Source organism: Notolepis coatsorum (genome assembly GCF_963971535.1).
Source record: "Notolepis coatsorum genome assembly, chromosome: 8".
NCBI classification, from domain to species: Eukaryota; Metazoa; Chordata; class Actinopteri; order Aulopiformes; family Paralepididae; genus Notolepis; species Notolepis coatsorum.
In genome coordinates this window covers 85,830,898-85,845,784 of record NC_140172.1, presented here as the reverse complement: position 1 = coordinate 85,845,784, position 14,887 = coordinate 85,830,898, and the positions used below count along the sequence as shown (strand labels likewise).

General features: G+C 42.2%; 1 protein-coding gene across 1 annotated transcript in view; it reads right to left on the bottom strand.

Annotated features, from left to right (window-relative positions):
- Nucleotides 1-462: 462 nt before the first annotated feature.
- sra1 (steroid receptor RNA activator 1) overlaps nt 463-14,887 on the bottom strand; it is a 39,182-nt gene continuing 24,757 nt past the window's right edge. Inside the window, exon 5 of the mRNA XM_084320691.1 lies at nt 463-1,413. Within this exon, the coding sequence (XP_084176817.1) occupies nt 1,070-1,413 (344 nt within the window). The 3' untranslated portion in view covers nt 463-1,069. The remainder of the gene's footprint in view (nt 1,414-14,887) is intronic.

Genomic DNA, 14,887 nt, shown 5'->3' with positions numbered 1-14,887 from the left:
GATTTTACTGTAATTTGACAGTATTTGGAAACCATTGATGCCAGACATTTAGTTTTCTTGCAGCTTTTTTTCTTACAGTGTACAGTCAGTGAATCCTAAATCTCCACTAGGCAACCACTTAGGCCTAAAAAAAATAATGGTTTGTTTCCGGTTGCCGACCGACCCTGCCGATTTAGGTGTGACCCAATATATTTTATGAGTTTAAAAAAAAATTATATAAAAAAAGAAATAAAAAAAAAACATGAACAGGGCGTGAAGAAGGTTGAAATACAGTACAATCCCGGGAAAAACGGGACTGTTGACAGGTGATCTGTTGATAAAAGGATAGACTAGATATGATCTGTTGATACAATGATAGACTGGATGTGATCTATTGATACAGATAGACTAAATGTGATCTGTTGATACAAGGATAGACTGGGTGTGGTCGGTTGATACAAGGATATACTAAATGTGAACAATTAAAGCTGTTTTAATGGATTTTGATGCAGTTTGTAATGTTTATATAAAAAGTCGGCAACAATGTGTATTTTGAATTTGGATGAATTAGAAAAGTCTTAATTTCGATCAATATGTCAAACTCAAGATTCTGCTTACAGACTAAATGTAAAGGGTCAGATAAATCACACAATGGACCTATAATATATATTGAATATTAAAATGCACATTAGCCCATCTGTTGATAGCCAACGCAGATACTGTACAGTACATAACACCATAATAACTTTTCCATCATACACCGTCGGTTTTGACAGCATCTTGATCTTCTCCTGGGATCAAAGGTGTTGCCTGAAGGTTCTTTGAGTGTTGCTTTGAAGTTATCCAGAAGTAATCCTTGATCAATTATTTTACCAGATGAAATATCATATAGCTGATTTAAAAACATATCATGAATATAAACTCACCCTAGTGACCCTCTACATGTTCTCCAGAACCTTCTTGTAGAATAAAGTAAGCATAGATAAACCTCAGTTTTGCTAACTTCACTGACTTCAAAATCAAACAGTTGTGAATTTCATCAATCTGCCAACCAATCAATCATTACATTTTATGAACCAATGAAACAATGTCATCTGTCTGCGGAAGGCAATGCTCCCATGGCATCCTGATCTTCTTGCTTTTCATCGACGTTCTTCTCCAAAGGTTCTTCTGCGTTTCTCTGAAGTTCCCCAGAACTTTCCAGAGGTTCTGGAATCCTGGGATCGGTGTTCTCGTCCAATGGTTCTTCTTCGACGTTGCTCTGAGGTTCTCCAGAGCTCTCCAGAGGCTCCTGCAGACCGGCGACGCCGATGTTCCGCGTCTCGGCGATGAGCCGCTTGACGCCGACCATCCATTGGCTGACCTCAGCCACGTGGTCCACCATCAGGGTGCGGTGGATCTCGTCAGCCGCCTCCCAGCGACCGCGTCTCATTTCTGAGAATGGAAAAGACCAAGAGAGTGTGAGGGTTTCCAGACATTGCAAAATTTTATTCAATGACTTTCAATCAGTTACACTTTAGATAAAAAAAATATTTATTGATTCAGAACAATTTTGTCATGGATGAACAAAACTTTCAATGTGAATGGTTGATTTGAATTCCAATTACTTTTTAAGCACCTTGCTAAAAATTGGCTGTTTTCAAGGAATTCCAGGCCTTGACTTTTATTTTTCAAACATCAAGCACTTTAAGCACTTCAAGGACCTTGTGCGAACCCTGGAGTGTGAGGTCATTATTATGTAAAATCCCACACACAAGACTGGTGACGAAGGGAAACCGGGCTTCGCAGTCGCAGCACCGACACTCTGGAACAAGCTCCCACTAATCTGCAAGCACTCTACCGACTTTTAAAGGAAAACTGCAACATTTTGGGAAATTAGCTTATTTGCCATCTACCCTGGAGTTAGACAAGATACATACCTTTTTCTTCTCTGTGCATGCAGTAGGAGTAGGAAGACGTTGGGAACTAGGCTAATGGAGGAACCTACTTCCAGTGACTGACGCTAAGCTAGGCTAACGGTGCACGTCTTCCTACTCCTACTGCATGCACAGAGAAGAAAAAAGGTATGTATCTTCTTGTCTAACTCCAGGGTAGATGGCAAATAAGCTAATTTCCCAAAATGTTGGAGTTTTCCTTTAAGGCCATGCTCAAAACCCACCTTTTTGCCATAAAAAGACCATGAGCTAGTTTTGTATTGTAGTATGACTGGTGTATTATGTCCGTCCGTTCTCTATCTGCTTGGTTGGCCTGCATGTATTTTTTTCTGTTTTCGTATTGTTCCCGTCTTTCTGGTTATCTTTTTTCCCGGGCTGCGCCACAGGCCGATGTAACTATTGTTTGAGGGGTGCAATATAAATAAATGTATCATAGCATATCATACCATTGCTGGATCAACAGACAGACACAGTAAACAGACAGAGTGACCTGTATGATAGCCATGTACAATAATAAGATTACTGTATATACTGTATATATTGTTATCTACAACTGTTAGATATATAATAATATAATAATAAACTTTATTTATTATTAAAGCACCTTTCTTTTTTGAAATTTAAAAAAAATTCCAGGGGACAATGGTCACTAAAATAATTAAATTTTTATTTTTTTACAATCATTTTCCAACATTGAACAGGAATATGGTTTGAACAGCATTTTCAAAGTCCTTCCTTTTCTCCTTTACTTTCTTTCATTCTTTGTGAAGAATGGGAGTGTTCATCGGCTCTTCTTTAGAAATATAGAGTGTTCATTGGTTCTTTTCCTTTGTCCCAAGTTCATCTTTTTGGGGGGGTTGGGAAGAAGAGGGATAAAAAAAGAATAAAATAAACATAAATAAAAATAAGATAAAATGAAATGAAATAAAGTGAGCATGCTAGCGTCTGTACAGAGGTGAGGCTCTCATCTCCTGTTTCACAACGATGTGTATAGTTTTTAGGTATTCACACATTAAGTACATTTCTCCTCTTATCCCCTTAACCTTTCAGCTAAAGTCTGACCTTTCATGTTTGACATATTCTGTCCATTTCGTGCAAATCTGATAGAATTTTTCCAGTTGGATTCTAATTGAGAATGAAAATTTTTCCATTACATATATATCATGAATTACATCTATCCAGTCTTCAATTGTGGGTGTCTCTGGTTTTAACCATCTTCTCGTGATAGCTTTCTACTTGTTATCAAAAGCATCTTGATCAATTTCTTATCATTGAAATCCCATTTTTTGAAGGAGATGTTCCCTATGTACAAGGTGTCGAAATCAAAGGGGATGTCAATCTCAAAAATGGCTTCTAGATTCCTGTGTATCTCTAGCCAGTATGGTGCCAAAGTCTGGCATTCCCAAAATATATGTAGATCCACAGGCTCTCCAGCAATCTGCCCCGATTCCCTGGTGTCTTTTCTGCTGTGGAGTGATAAAGAACCTTACTAGGTTCTTCCAACCAAATTCTCTCCAGTTATTGGAGCATGTTGTATCCCATTGTTGTATACATAAACGATCCCATGAATCATCTGAGATTGACATATTACATTCAGATTAAGATTCCTTTATTAAGCCATTTTGTGTAAAAACTGTAATTGTTGCGGCATTACAGTGTATGCATTTTTTCATTTATTTTTTTCACAGTAACAACAACACCAACACAGACACAGGACAAAAAACAGTGCAGTGGAGGATTAATAATTTAAATACATATATATATATAAAGTGTAAAGTGCAGAGTTCCAGTAAAGACCAGTGCAGTGCAGTGTCATTGTGCCAGTGTCACTTGGGGGCGGAGGGGGGGCCTGAGGCATTGATCAGCCTGGCGGCTGAGGGGAAGAAACTCAGTCTGTGACGAGCTTTCACTGCCTTTGGGATCCTCAGCCTTCTCCCAGAGGGGAGCAGGGTGAAGAGGATGTGTCCGGGGTGGGAGGGGTCGGCCATGATCTTCCTTGCCCTCTTCAGCGCCCTGGAGTCCTGCAGGGACCTGAGGGAGGGCAGGGGACAGCCGATCACCCTCTCCGCGGAGCAAATCACCCGCTGCAGCTTGGCGAGATCTTTTGCCGCTGCAGCGGGGAACCAGGAGATGATGAGTGGGTGAGGATGGACTCAATGATGGCCGTGTAAAATTGGGCCATCATGTTCCTCGGCAGTTTGTATTTATTTAACTGCCGGAGGAAGAACATCCTCCCCTGGGCCTTTTTAAGCAGGCCTGTGATGTTAAGCTCCCATTTCAAGTCCTGGGAGATGGTCATGCCATGGAATCGGCATGACTCCACGGAGGCCACCTGGGTGCCTCCCAGTATGATGGGAGGGGGCAGGGCTGCTTTCCTCCTGAAGTCCACTACCATCTCCACTGTCTTTTGAGCATTGAGCTCCAGGTTGTTGCAGCTGCACCAGCTCTGCAGCCTCTCGATCTCCCTCCTGTAGGCCGACTCGTCCCGCCGGGAGATGAGACCCACCAGGGTGGTGTCGTCAGCTAATTTCAGGAGTTTGACCGAGGGGTGGAGAGAGGCACAGCTGTTGGTGTACAGGGAGAACAGTAGTGGGGACAGGACGCAGCTCTGCGAGGAACCGGTGCTGGTGGACCTAGAGCTGGAAATGCTCTTCCCCAGCTTCACCCGCTGAGACCTGTTGGACAGGAAGTTGGTAATCCACCTGCGAGTGGAGGCCGGCACCTGCAGCAGGGATAGCTGGTGCTCCAGGATGGATGGAAGGATAGTGTTGAAGGCCGAGCTGAAGTCCACATACAAGATCCTGACATAGTTGACCGCGCAGTCCAGATGTTCCAGCGTATAGTGCAGAGCCATGTTCACAGCATCCTCTGTGGATCTATTGGCTCTGTACGCGAACTGCAGCAGGTCCAGCACAGGATCTGTAATGAGCTTCAGGTGGGCCAGGACAAAGCGCTCCAGGACCTTCATGACCACAGAGGTCAGGGCGACAGGTCTGTAGTCATTAAGGCCCATGACCTTGGCCTTCTTGGGGACGGGGATGATGGTTGAGGCCTTGAAGCATGCTGGGACGTGACACAGCTCCAGCGAGGCATTAAAAATGGCGGTAAACACCGGTGCGAGCTGGTCAGTGCAGTGCTTCAGGGCAGAGGGGGAGACAGAGTCCGGGCCGGCCACCTTCCGGGGATTCTGACTAGAAAACAGCCGTTTCACCTCTCTCACACTGACAGAGAGAGGGGAGGGGGGTGTGGGGGTGGCCCACTGGGGTGGAGGGATGGAGGTTGTGGCCGAGTGGGTGAAGGAAGAGGGCGGGGGGAACCTCTTTCTCAAACCTACAATAAAATTAATTTAGCTCATTCGCAAGGGGGAGGCTATCAGGCGCCTGTGGTGACTTCGGCTTATAGTTTGTAATGGTCTTGAGGCCTTTCCATACGGAGGAGGAATTCCCCTCAGAGGGCTGCTGCCGCAGTTTCTCTGAGAAGCGAAGTTTCGCTTCCCTCACCTGTTTGGCGAACTTGTACTTGGCCTGAACCGATGTGCATCACCACTGAGCCTGGCCACCTCCTTCTCCGACCTCAGCCGCCTGAGTTGGGCTGAAAACCAGGGCTTGTTGTTGTTGAATATCTTCCTTGAACGGAGGGGGACACACACCTCCTCACCGAGGCTGATGAATGATGTCAGTGTCTGTATATTCATCCAGGTTGTTTCCAGCCTCAGGCCCCGCCCACTCAACAAAGTCCTGGTCACAGCCTGCCATCTCCAGCCAGGCGCGGAGACACTCGCATGCCTCACTGGACCACACTCTGAAGCTCCGCACTACAGGTTTTGATCGTTTTAATCTCTCCCTGTAGCGAGGGATGAGGTGGATAAGATGGTGATCACTGTTGCCCAGCGCAGCACAGGGGACAGAATGTTAGGCCTGCCGAATTGTACAATAACAATGATCAAGAATGTTCGCTCCCCGAGTTGGGCAAGTGACTTGCTGCCTGTATTTGGGGAGAGACCGGCTCAGATTAGCCTGGTTAAAATCACCTAATACAACAAAACTGTCCGGGTGATTTCGTTCAACGTTCGTCAGCTGTTCGGCCAGCGTGTTTACCGCTGCAGTGACGTCAGCGTCAGGAGGAATGTAAACACAGACGAGGATGTAAGAGTTGAACTCACAGGGGGAATAGAATGGACGACAGCGGATGAAGAGGGATTCAATAGCAGAGGAACAGTGTTGGTGAATCACTGTCACATCGGAACACCAGCGATTGTTTACACACGACTTGCCCACCGCCTCGAAGTCCCTGTCGGCACAAAACACGGAAAAGCCCTCAAGCTGTACAGCCCCATCTGGGACTGATGGCTTCAGATGAGTCTCCACGAACGCAAAGACAGCTGTGGAGTGGAAGTCCCTGTTTCCCGCAACCAGCCACCAGAGTTCGTCCATTTGATTTGGGATAGAGTTCACGTTTCCGAGAAATATACCGGGAAGTGGTGGACGCCAGCCAGACAGCCACCTCTCCTTCCCTGTTGCCATCTGATCCAGTACATCCAATAAATCCGTGGAACGGGTGAGTAGTGTTGGGAAAGTGTCCGATGGGTTTGAACACCCGATGAGCAGAAGTTCTTCTTTAGTGTAGGACGTTAAACAGGACACAGATACAACACTGAACAAACAAAACGCAACACACTGTAGCGCCAAGGCAGCCGTGGGCGGCGCCATCTTGTTTCCGGTCACGGTCAGCACTTGTCCTTCTCCCATTTCTCCTTTATATACATTGTGTTGGTTGAATTCTATTTGGCCTAACAGAGTCCACCATATATTCGAGAGACGACCTTCTTACACTTTGATGATCTGCACGCTGATGTAAATTCTTCCATAATTACTGATTCTCCCATATCTAATTATCCATCTAGATTTTGATTAAAATAGTGTCGTACCTGCAGGTACCTAAAGAAATCATTTAGTTCTAATCCGTTCTTCCTTATCGTGGGTCTTGACTAGGGCTGCAACGATTAGTCGACATAATCGACGACGTCGATTATAAAAAATCGTCGACGAGAAATTGTTGCGTCGATTAGTCATAAAAAAAAATAATAATAAAATTATTTTTATTTTTTGTGCACTACCTATCTTTGTGAGAGTGGCTTCTCAGGGTTCCAGACAACATCATAACATGATGATCCCATAGCAAATTTTGGACATTGAAAACATTGTTCCCCTGCAGGAGATGATGATCAGACTAGACACACAATACATTACACACACACTCCTCTCACTCACACACAGCGATCAGAGTAAGACACACACATACACACTCCTCTCACTCACACACAGCGATCAGAGTAAGACACACACATACACACTCCTCTCACTCACACACAGCGATCAGAGTAAGACACACACACATTCACACTCCTCTCTCTCACACACAGCAATCAGAGTAAGACACACACACATTCACACTCCTCTCACTCACACACAGCGATCAGAGTAAGACACACACACATACACAAATTACACAGTACACACCTCTCACTCACACAGCGATCAGAGTAAGACACACACACACAAATTACACAGTACACACACTCCTCTCACTCACACAGCGATCAGAGTAAGACACACACACATACACACATAAACACACGGACTCCTCTCACACACAGCAAACAAGAGACCTAGAAGTCTGTCTGATCTGACTCATCCCCCTCTCCCCTTACAGCTGTTCCACGTCACCCTCCTGGTCCTGGACCAAGTTACAGCCCCATCAGCCGCGGTGCTGGGGGCAGATGCTGCTAGTTATTTTTCTTTTTTATTATTATTTTTTTAGTTATTTAAAGTACACTTCCACTTTAATTTGTATTATTTAATTTATTTATCTTGTTATGAGTGATTGCTGTATTGTTCTTCAAATACATTTTCATTTAAAGTGGCTTAAGATCCAAATTCAAATGTTTCATGAGTCATTATTTTAATTTGCTATGGGATCATCATGTTATGATGTTGTTGTTTGGTCCTGACAAGAGTCTCAAAGTCTGGGGTGATGGTAGACAAGCAACTCTGAGGTCATGCTCAATGTCCAATCTGTTCCTCTGCTCTGTCTTCAGCTGGACCAGAGCTGAGAAGTCACTTTCAGAAAGATAGGTAGTTTATAAAAAAAAGATAAAAAATCCTTTTTTTTTTTTTTTTTTACATAATTGGTTTTCGATTAGTCGACTAATCGAAAAAATAATCAACAGATTAGTCGACTACCAAATTAGTCATTAGTTGCAGCCCTAGTCTTGACTCTGTGTTACCGCTGGAGGCATCCAATCTTGGGTTCAAGCGTATATTAAAATACCCCCGCATATCGGTATTTCCTGGGTCTTTGTGGCCATTAGGTCGAGTATCTGTTTGTAAAACGTCCAGTCACTCCCTGGGGGAGCGTATAGATTAATAAACTTACTAGGGTGACGTCTATTTTGCCTATTATCATTATAAATCTGCCTTCTTTATCCGTTTGTTCTAATATGTGTTCGTATGTCACAGCCTTTCAAATGAAAATGGCTACCCCCTTCTATGTCCCTTGCCGTATGAGGACGAATATACATGTTTATACCCCAGTTTGTTCAGTTTAGCATGATCGATTTCGGTAAGGTGGGATTCCTGTAGGTATGCTATTTGTATCCTCTCTTTTTTTAGTTTTGATAATATCTTCTTCCTTTTTATCGGGTTAAGTATACCGTTGACGTTAAAGGATACTATTTTTACCGGTTACAGGTTATGACATGTGATTATCCCGTTATGTACATAGGAGCCTACCTCGACGCTAGCATGCCAAAAAAAAAGAAAAAACTTTACACTGAACCCAAAATAAAAGGAGAGAGAAGTAAATAAAGTAAATTTAGTAAAGTCAACTTTTGTGACTAGCAAGGTAGGTCACTTATGTGACCCTCCACGAGCCTATAAGAGGCTCCAAGGGGAATCCCTCTTCTCGCTGTCGATAGAGGGAACCCTTGAGGAAAACAATGTCAGGGAGATCCATAGTCCGTTCATTTCCCTGTTCTTATTTGTATCTTATTTAGACCGCTAGGGGTTTCATTTCTTCTCAGTTCTCGGTCATTTCTAAAATGTGAAGTACATACCCGCTTAGCTTGCCCTTTACCCCTTAATTATCCTCCTATTATTCTTAATCTTATCTTTACTTATTCTTCTACTATGATCCTGTTTATTTCTTTTGTACCCAATTATGTATTTACTTCCTTACCCTTAATCCAATCATTATCATAGCTATGGAATAACATTTATACTATCATATTCATATCATTTCAAATCGTATAATTTTCGTGTCATGTTATATCATTTTCATTATGTTAACCACTTGGTTGCCGAAAACGTAGAACTATGTTTCTGTCGCCCGATCGTTGAGTGCCGGAAACGTAGATCTACGTTTTTTCTGACGGTATTTATTTTATTCGCTAGTGCCATTCATAATTCAGAGGGGCACCTTGTGCATGCTGTACTGAATGTGTCTGAGCTGGCAGACGGTCTTATACCGCCCTCTAACGCCTTTGGCCATTATTGCACCCCGTTAGAAACGGGTTAGTTTCTTCTCTCTACCGAGCTGCGGCATGGGGGCGGGTCCTAAACACTCAGGCAAAACACACGCTTGTAGGGATGGTTTGGACTACTGACCCTGCCCGCCCGTTGAAGTGCAATGCCCAAAAACATCGGAGACAGGATCGCTGTGGATAACTGGAATGGCGATCAGATATTTGGATTCTTTTTTTTGCATTACATCAGAGACCAGGTAAGGAAACTATATATGAAAGCTTGCGTTGATCTGATATTTATTTCTACGGCGATTGAAGCTATCTGCGTTTTATGTGTATGGCTGTTTGCCGTTGGGTTGCAGGAGGGGGGGGGGGGGGGGGGCGTGCCGGTCGAAACCACATTGCATGCTTGCACGAGGAAGGATAATAATTATGATCTAACGTTGATTTCAGAAAGATCCGATGATCAGGCGAAAAATGACGTGTTTATTGAATTACACAAAGACGCTGTTTTTGCGTATCTTCCCTGGAATTACTCAGAAGCAACCAAACTATATTCATATTCAAAACGGAAATGTACGGATGAAAAAATAATCAGTTTTTTGCACGTTGACCAGAAGCAACTCACTGAGACTCGACGGCGTTATTAGACCCATAGCTATACTATAAAACAGTGGTCACCAACCCGTCGATCTTGATCTTTGAGACCTTCCCTGTAGATCTTTCCCTGAAAAAGATTTTTAATTTTTTTTGTATCTTTCCCTGAGAGTCCACATTACAGTTCTACTTTTGTTTTGATGTGAAAAGTGATGCTGCATAAGATTACTGCACTTAGCACTGACTGAGAAAGTACATATGACAGTTCTACTTTGACAAGCATATTTACAATTAGCATTTTCTAATGTTAATAATATGAGAGTCCACATTACAGTTCTACTTTTGTTTTGATGTGAAAAGTGATGCTGCATAAGATGACTGCACTTAGCACTGACTGAGAAAGTACATATTACAGTTCTACGTTGACGTTTTAATGTTGGACCAAAGCATTGCATGTAATTAGAATACAGGCAGATAAAAGTAATTTAGTTTAAAGTACAATCTTGGCTGTCTTTCTCTCTCAACGCTTCAATAGGTAGATCTTGCCTTCACCAAAAAAAATATAAGTGATCTTGGGCTTAAAAAGGTTGGTGACCACTGCTATAAAATATAGGTTTAGCTCTACAAACTACAACTACGTTTACATTGGGTTAATGGACGACAAGGAAGGGGTCACTTCCCGGAAGGGGCGTGGCACTCAATGTGTTAATAGGCTGACCACCTCTCTTTGTCTTACTGATTCTTCTGCTCTGATTCTTCGTTTGCAGGTGTGTCCCTCTTGTAGCTTTGCAATTTCTTTTTGTAACTTGCTTCGTTTCTGGATGTTGGGCCGTTTCACCTTGTTCGCCTTCCCGTTGTCTGCCATGTCGTCTGCTTCAGCTGTTCCATCAGTGTCTCCGGTGCCTTGACTGGACTGATGGGGAGGTCCCTCTTAGCCATGTCTTATGCAGCCTCCCTCGCCGTCTCGTAGATCACAGTTTCTTCGTCGTACCTCACTCTCAGGCGGGCTAGGAATAACGTTTGGAAGTAAATGTCTTGGGCCTTCAGGATCCTCCTCACCTCTGTGTATTCTTTTCATTTTTGGAGAATACGTGGCGTGTAGTCGTTGTCTAGGTTTACTCGCATCCCCCGCAAGGTCAAACCTTTCTTTTGCCATACTCTCTTCTGTTTGCATAATTCGCCCCTCAACCACGTCCACTCTTGTTTGTTTTCTTCAATTCCTCCTTGATATCGTCGAGCTGTTTCTTGTTATCTCTTCTAAATTCTCTTATTTCTCTGAGTATCATGGCCCAGTCTGCTGCGTCATCCTCGTCGTCATCGTAGCTATCTTTAGCTGGGGAACAGCTTCGACTTCGCAGATTTTCATTTCGCAAGTTTTGCTGTGTTCGTTTCTTTCCTCTTTTCCTAGCGGTAATTTCTGCCCTCTTTATTTCGTTTGTTTACTTTATTTTGGGGGGTAAATTTAGCCGTTGAGGGGCTTTTTTTCTATTTTGGAACGGGAGCTCTCACCTCACACCGCCATCCTGTCTGTGTCTAAACCGGAAGTCCGTATAGCACCTTTCATACAAGAATTGCAGCTCAAAGTGCTTCACAGCAGCAAAAAAGACAACCATTTTCATAAAGTTGAAGAAAAAAAAATTGCACATAAAGTACAGACGTAAAAATCACATTGTTTTTCACATTAGGCTCCAACATCCCAATAAGCCACCTTGTTTATGGTTTGATTCTAGGGGTGGGGGAAAAAATCGATACGTAGTAGTATCGCGATACTTTGCGTGGCGATACTGTATCGATACAGGGACGGCAAGTATCGATATTTAATTATTCATAATTTTTTTTTTTTTAATTGTATTTCTTTTTTTTTGTATAAGGAAGTTGCATTGTTCATTTCAATACCTGTAATAGTACAGTAGTCCACACACGCACACATGTGCATTCAGTTAAGTTGGAATATGACTGTAATACAAACAGTTTGTCAGGTACATGCAACACAGATTACAATGTTTACATCTGTCTGCTTGAGAAAATACCATGTTCTGCAATAAAAATTATTGAAGTGAGATGAACAGACTGAACTTTATTTTATTAGATAAAACATGTTGACACAGTTTTACTTTGCAGTTGAAAAAAGGTAATACATCGCAATATTAATATCGCAATACTCAGCATATCGCAATATATTTAGTATCGCAATACTATCGTATCGTGACTCAAGTATCGTGATAGTATCGTATCGTGAGGCCTCTGGTGATTCCCACCCCTATTTGATTCTATGGCAGTTTTAAAATAGACAATAATAAAAAGAGTAAAATAGAATAGACTAAATAGAATAGACAGAGTAAAATAGTGCAATAGTGTAGTGCAATAAAATAGTTAGTAAAATAGAATAGACAGAGTAAAATGATGCAATAGTGTATTGCAATAAAATAGTTCAATAAAATAAATTAGCCCTCATGTACAGTACAATATTCACAGTGCTTATATAATTAGTCTAGATGGCTCAACAGAGCAACGTATTGCTCTAAACAGAATAAAATAATGCTGAATTACTGTTTAACAGTTTAAAACCGTTTTACCCACTTTCTTCCCTGTTTGACATCCACACAGTTTAAAACTTTAACTCACCCACATCCCAATTAAAAAGAGTACCGGTAGTCACAAATTAACACATGAAGCATATGCATATCCAATTTAGCTTTAGTGATTTACCAATCACAGGGACTTGAACCCACAGGGCCTTGAACCCTATTATGTTGCTTTAGTGATCTGTTGATCACAGGACTTGAAACCACTATGTGTTGCTTTAGTGATTATTGATCACGGGACTTGAAACCAATATTTGTTGCTTTAGTGATCTATTTTTTTTTTATCCACTTTTTCTCCTTATTTTCAATTTTTTCTCCCATCCCAATTTCGCCTCGCCAATTATCCCCTCCCCTGTCTCGAACGTTGCTAGACTATGCCTCCCACTGGTCGGCTGCAGTGAGGACCAAGCCTTGCATCACGTGTCCCCTCCGGTACACGAGGAGGCAGCTGTCGCATCTTTTCACCTGAACAGCGCGATCTCTCAGTGGCGAGGAGTAACGCGTGGGAGGCTCACGCTGCCCCCGATACTTCCTGATTCTGCTGTACAGGCGCACCAACCGACCTGTAGGAGTCGCTGTCCACAACGTCCAATCCCCACCCACCGGCTTTCCCACCCTCTAACACTGCCAATTGTGTTAGTATGAACGACCGGCCAAGCCGGTAGCAACGCAGAGAGCTGGGCTAGATACCAGCATATCCTGCGTTAGTGCCGAGCGCCTTGCCCACTGCACCACTCAGCCGCCCATGTGATCTATTGATCACAGGACTTGAAACCAATATTTGTTGCTTTAGTGATCTATTGATCACAGGACTTGAAACCACTATCTGCATATATTAGGGATGCTCGATATTGGCTTTTTTACCGATACCAATATACCGATATTGTCCAACTCTTAATTTCCGATACCGATATCAATCAACCGATATATCATATATATATATATATCATATATCAACCGATACCGATATATGCAGGGTTCCCCCCCCCCAAAAAAACAGAATAATTTCAGGTAATTAACATTACATATCTCTTGTCGTGTAATTAACACAACATTATGCATACTTTGACAATAAATAAAATAATAATTTGTTCTTACTTGCTTGCCTGGGTAAATAAAGGTTAAATAAATGTAAAAAAAAGAAAAGAAAAAAAAATTGAAAACCGATATTTTCCGATATCACATTTTTATGCCAATACCACTGGCCAGTATAGCTTACTACCATAGTATACCTGTATCACTAGGGTTGGGTACCGAACTCTCTACTTTTAAGGGTACCGATCGAATTAGATGGGTACTACCGAGTACCGATTCACGTTAGATCAATCGGTGCTACGTTTCGGTACCTTGAGAGCTGAAGACCCAGTTAGAAAATAAACCGAATTCGAATGAAGTGCAATTGTCATAGACACAGACCAGCACGGACCTTCAATAACTAGCTATTGTCATTTCATAATAGACACAGACCAGCACGGACCTTCAATTTTAGAAGCTATGACATCAAGCTATTCAGCCCTGCGTTTGATAGCCCTGTGACAACTCCTCTCGCGAGTCACGCTGTTTCTATGTGCACTGAAAACTCTGCAAGCAATTATTATTATTATTTGTATTACTTACTTGTATAGACCACCTGCAGGTGCTCAAAGTAATAAAACAATCAATAACAATCTCCTTGTTATTATTATTATTATAATTACATTATTATTATCATTACTTACTTTAATAGACTGCCTTCTGGCACTCAAGGTAGTATAACAGTTAATAACTATTTACTTTTAAGGGTACTGACTGAATTAGGTGGGTACTACCGAGTACCGATTCACGTTAGATCAATCGGTGCCACATTTCAGTACAGACCTTCAATTGTAGAAGCTATGATATCAAGCTTTTCAGCCCTGCGTTCGACAGCCCTGTGACAACTCCTCTCGCGGGTCGCGCTGTTTCTATGTGCACTGAAAACTCTGTGAGCAATGGGTCTTTGGAAAGACCAGATGAGGTCAGAGGAGTTTGATAGTATTTACTGAGGATGGCTAGATAATGTTGATATATATAAAAAAAAATTCAAAACTTTGTTTATTGGAGTTTTTCGTTGCAATATGAGATGAGCACAAGGTCAAACTGTACACATATATGCCAGACGTATTGCACATATATACATATAAGTAGTCAAAATATAGGTCTGTTGAATGTAAACAATATACATATTGCACAAAGCTAATTAGTCAAAATATAGGTCTGTTGAATATAAACAATATACCTATTGCACAAAG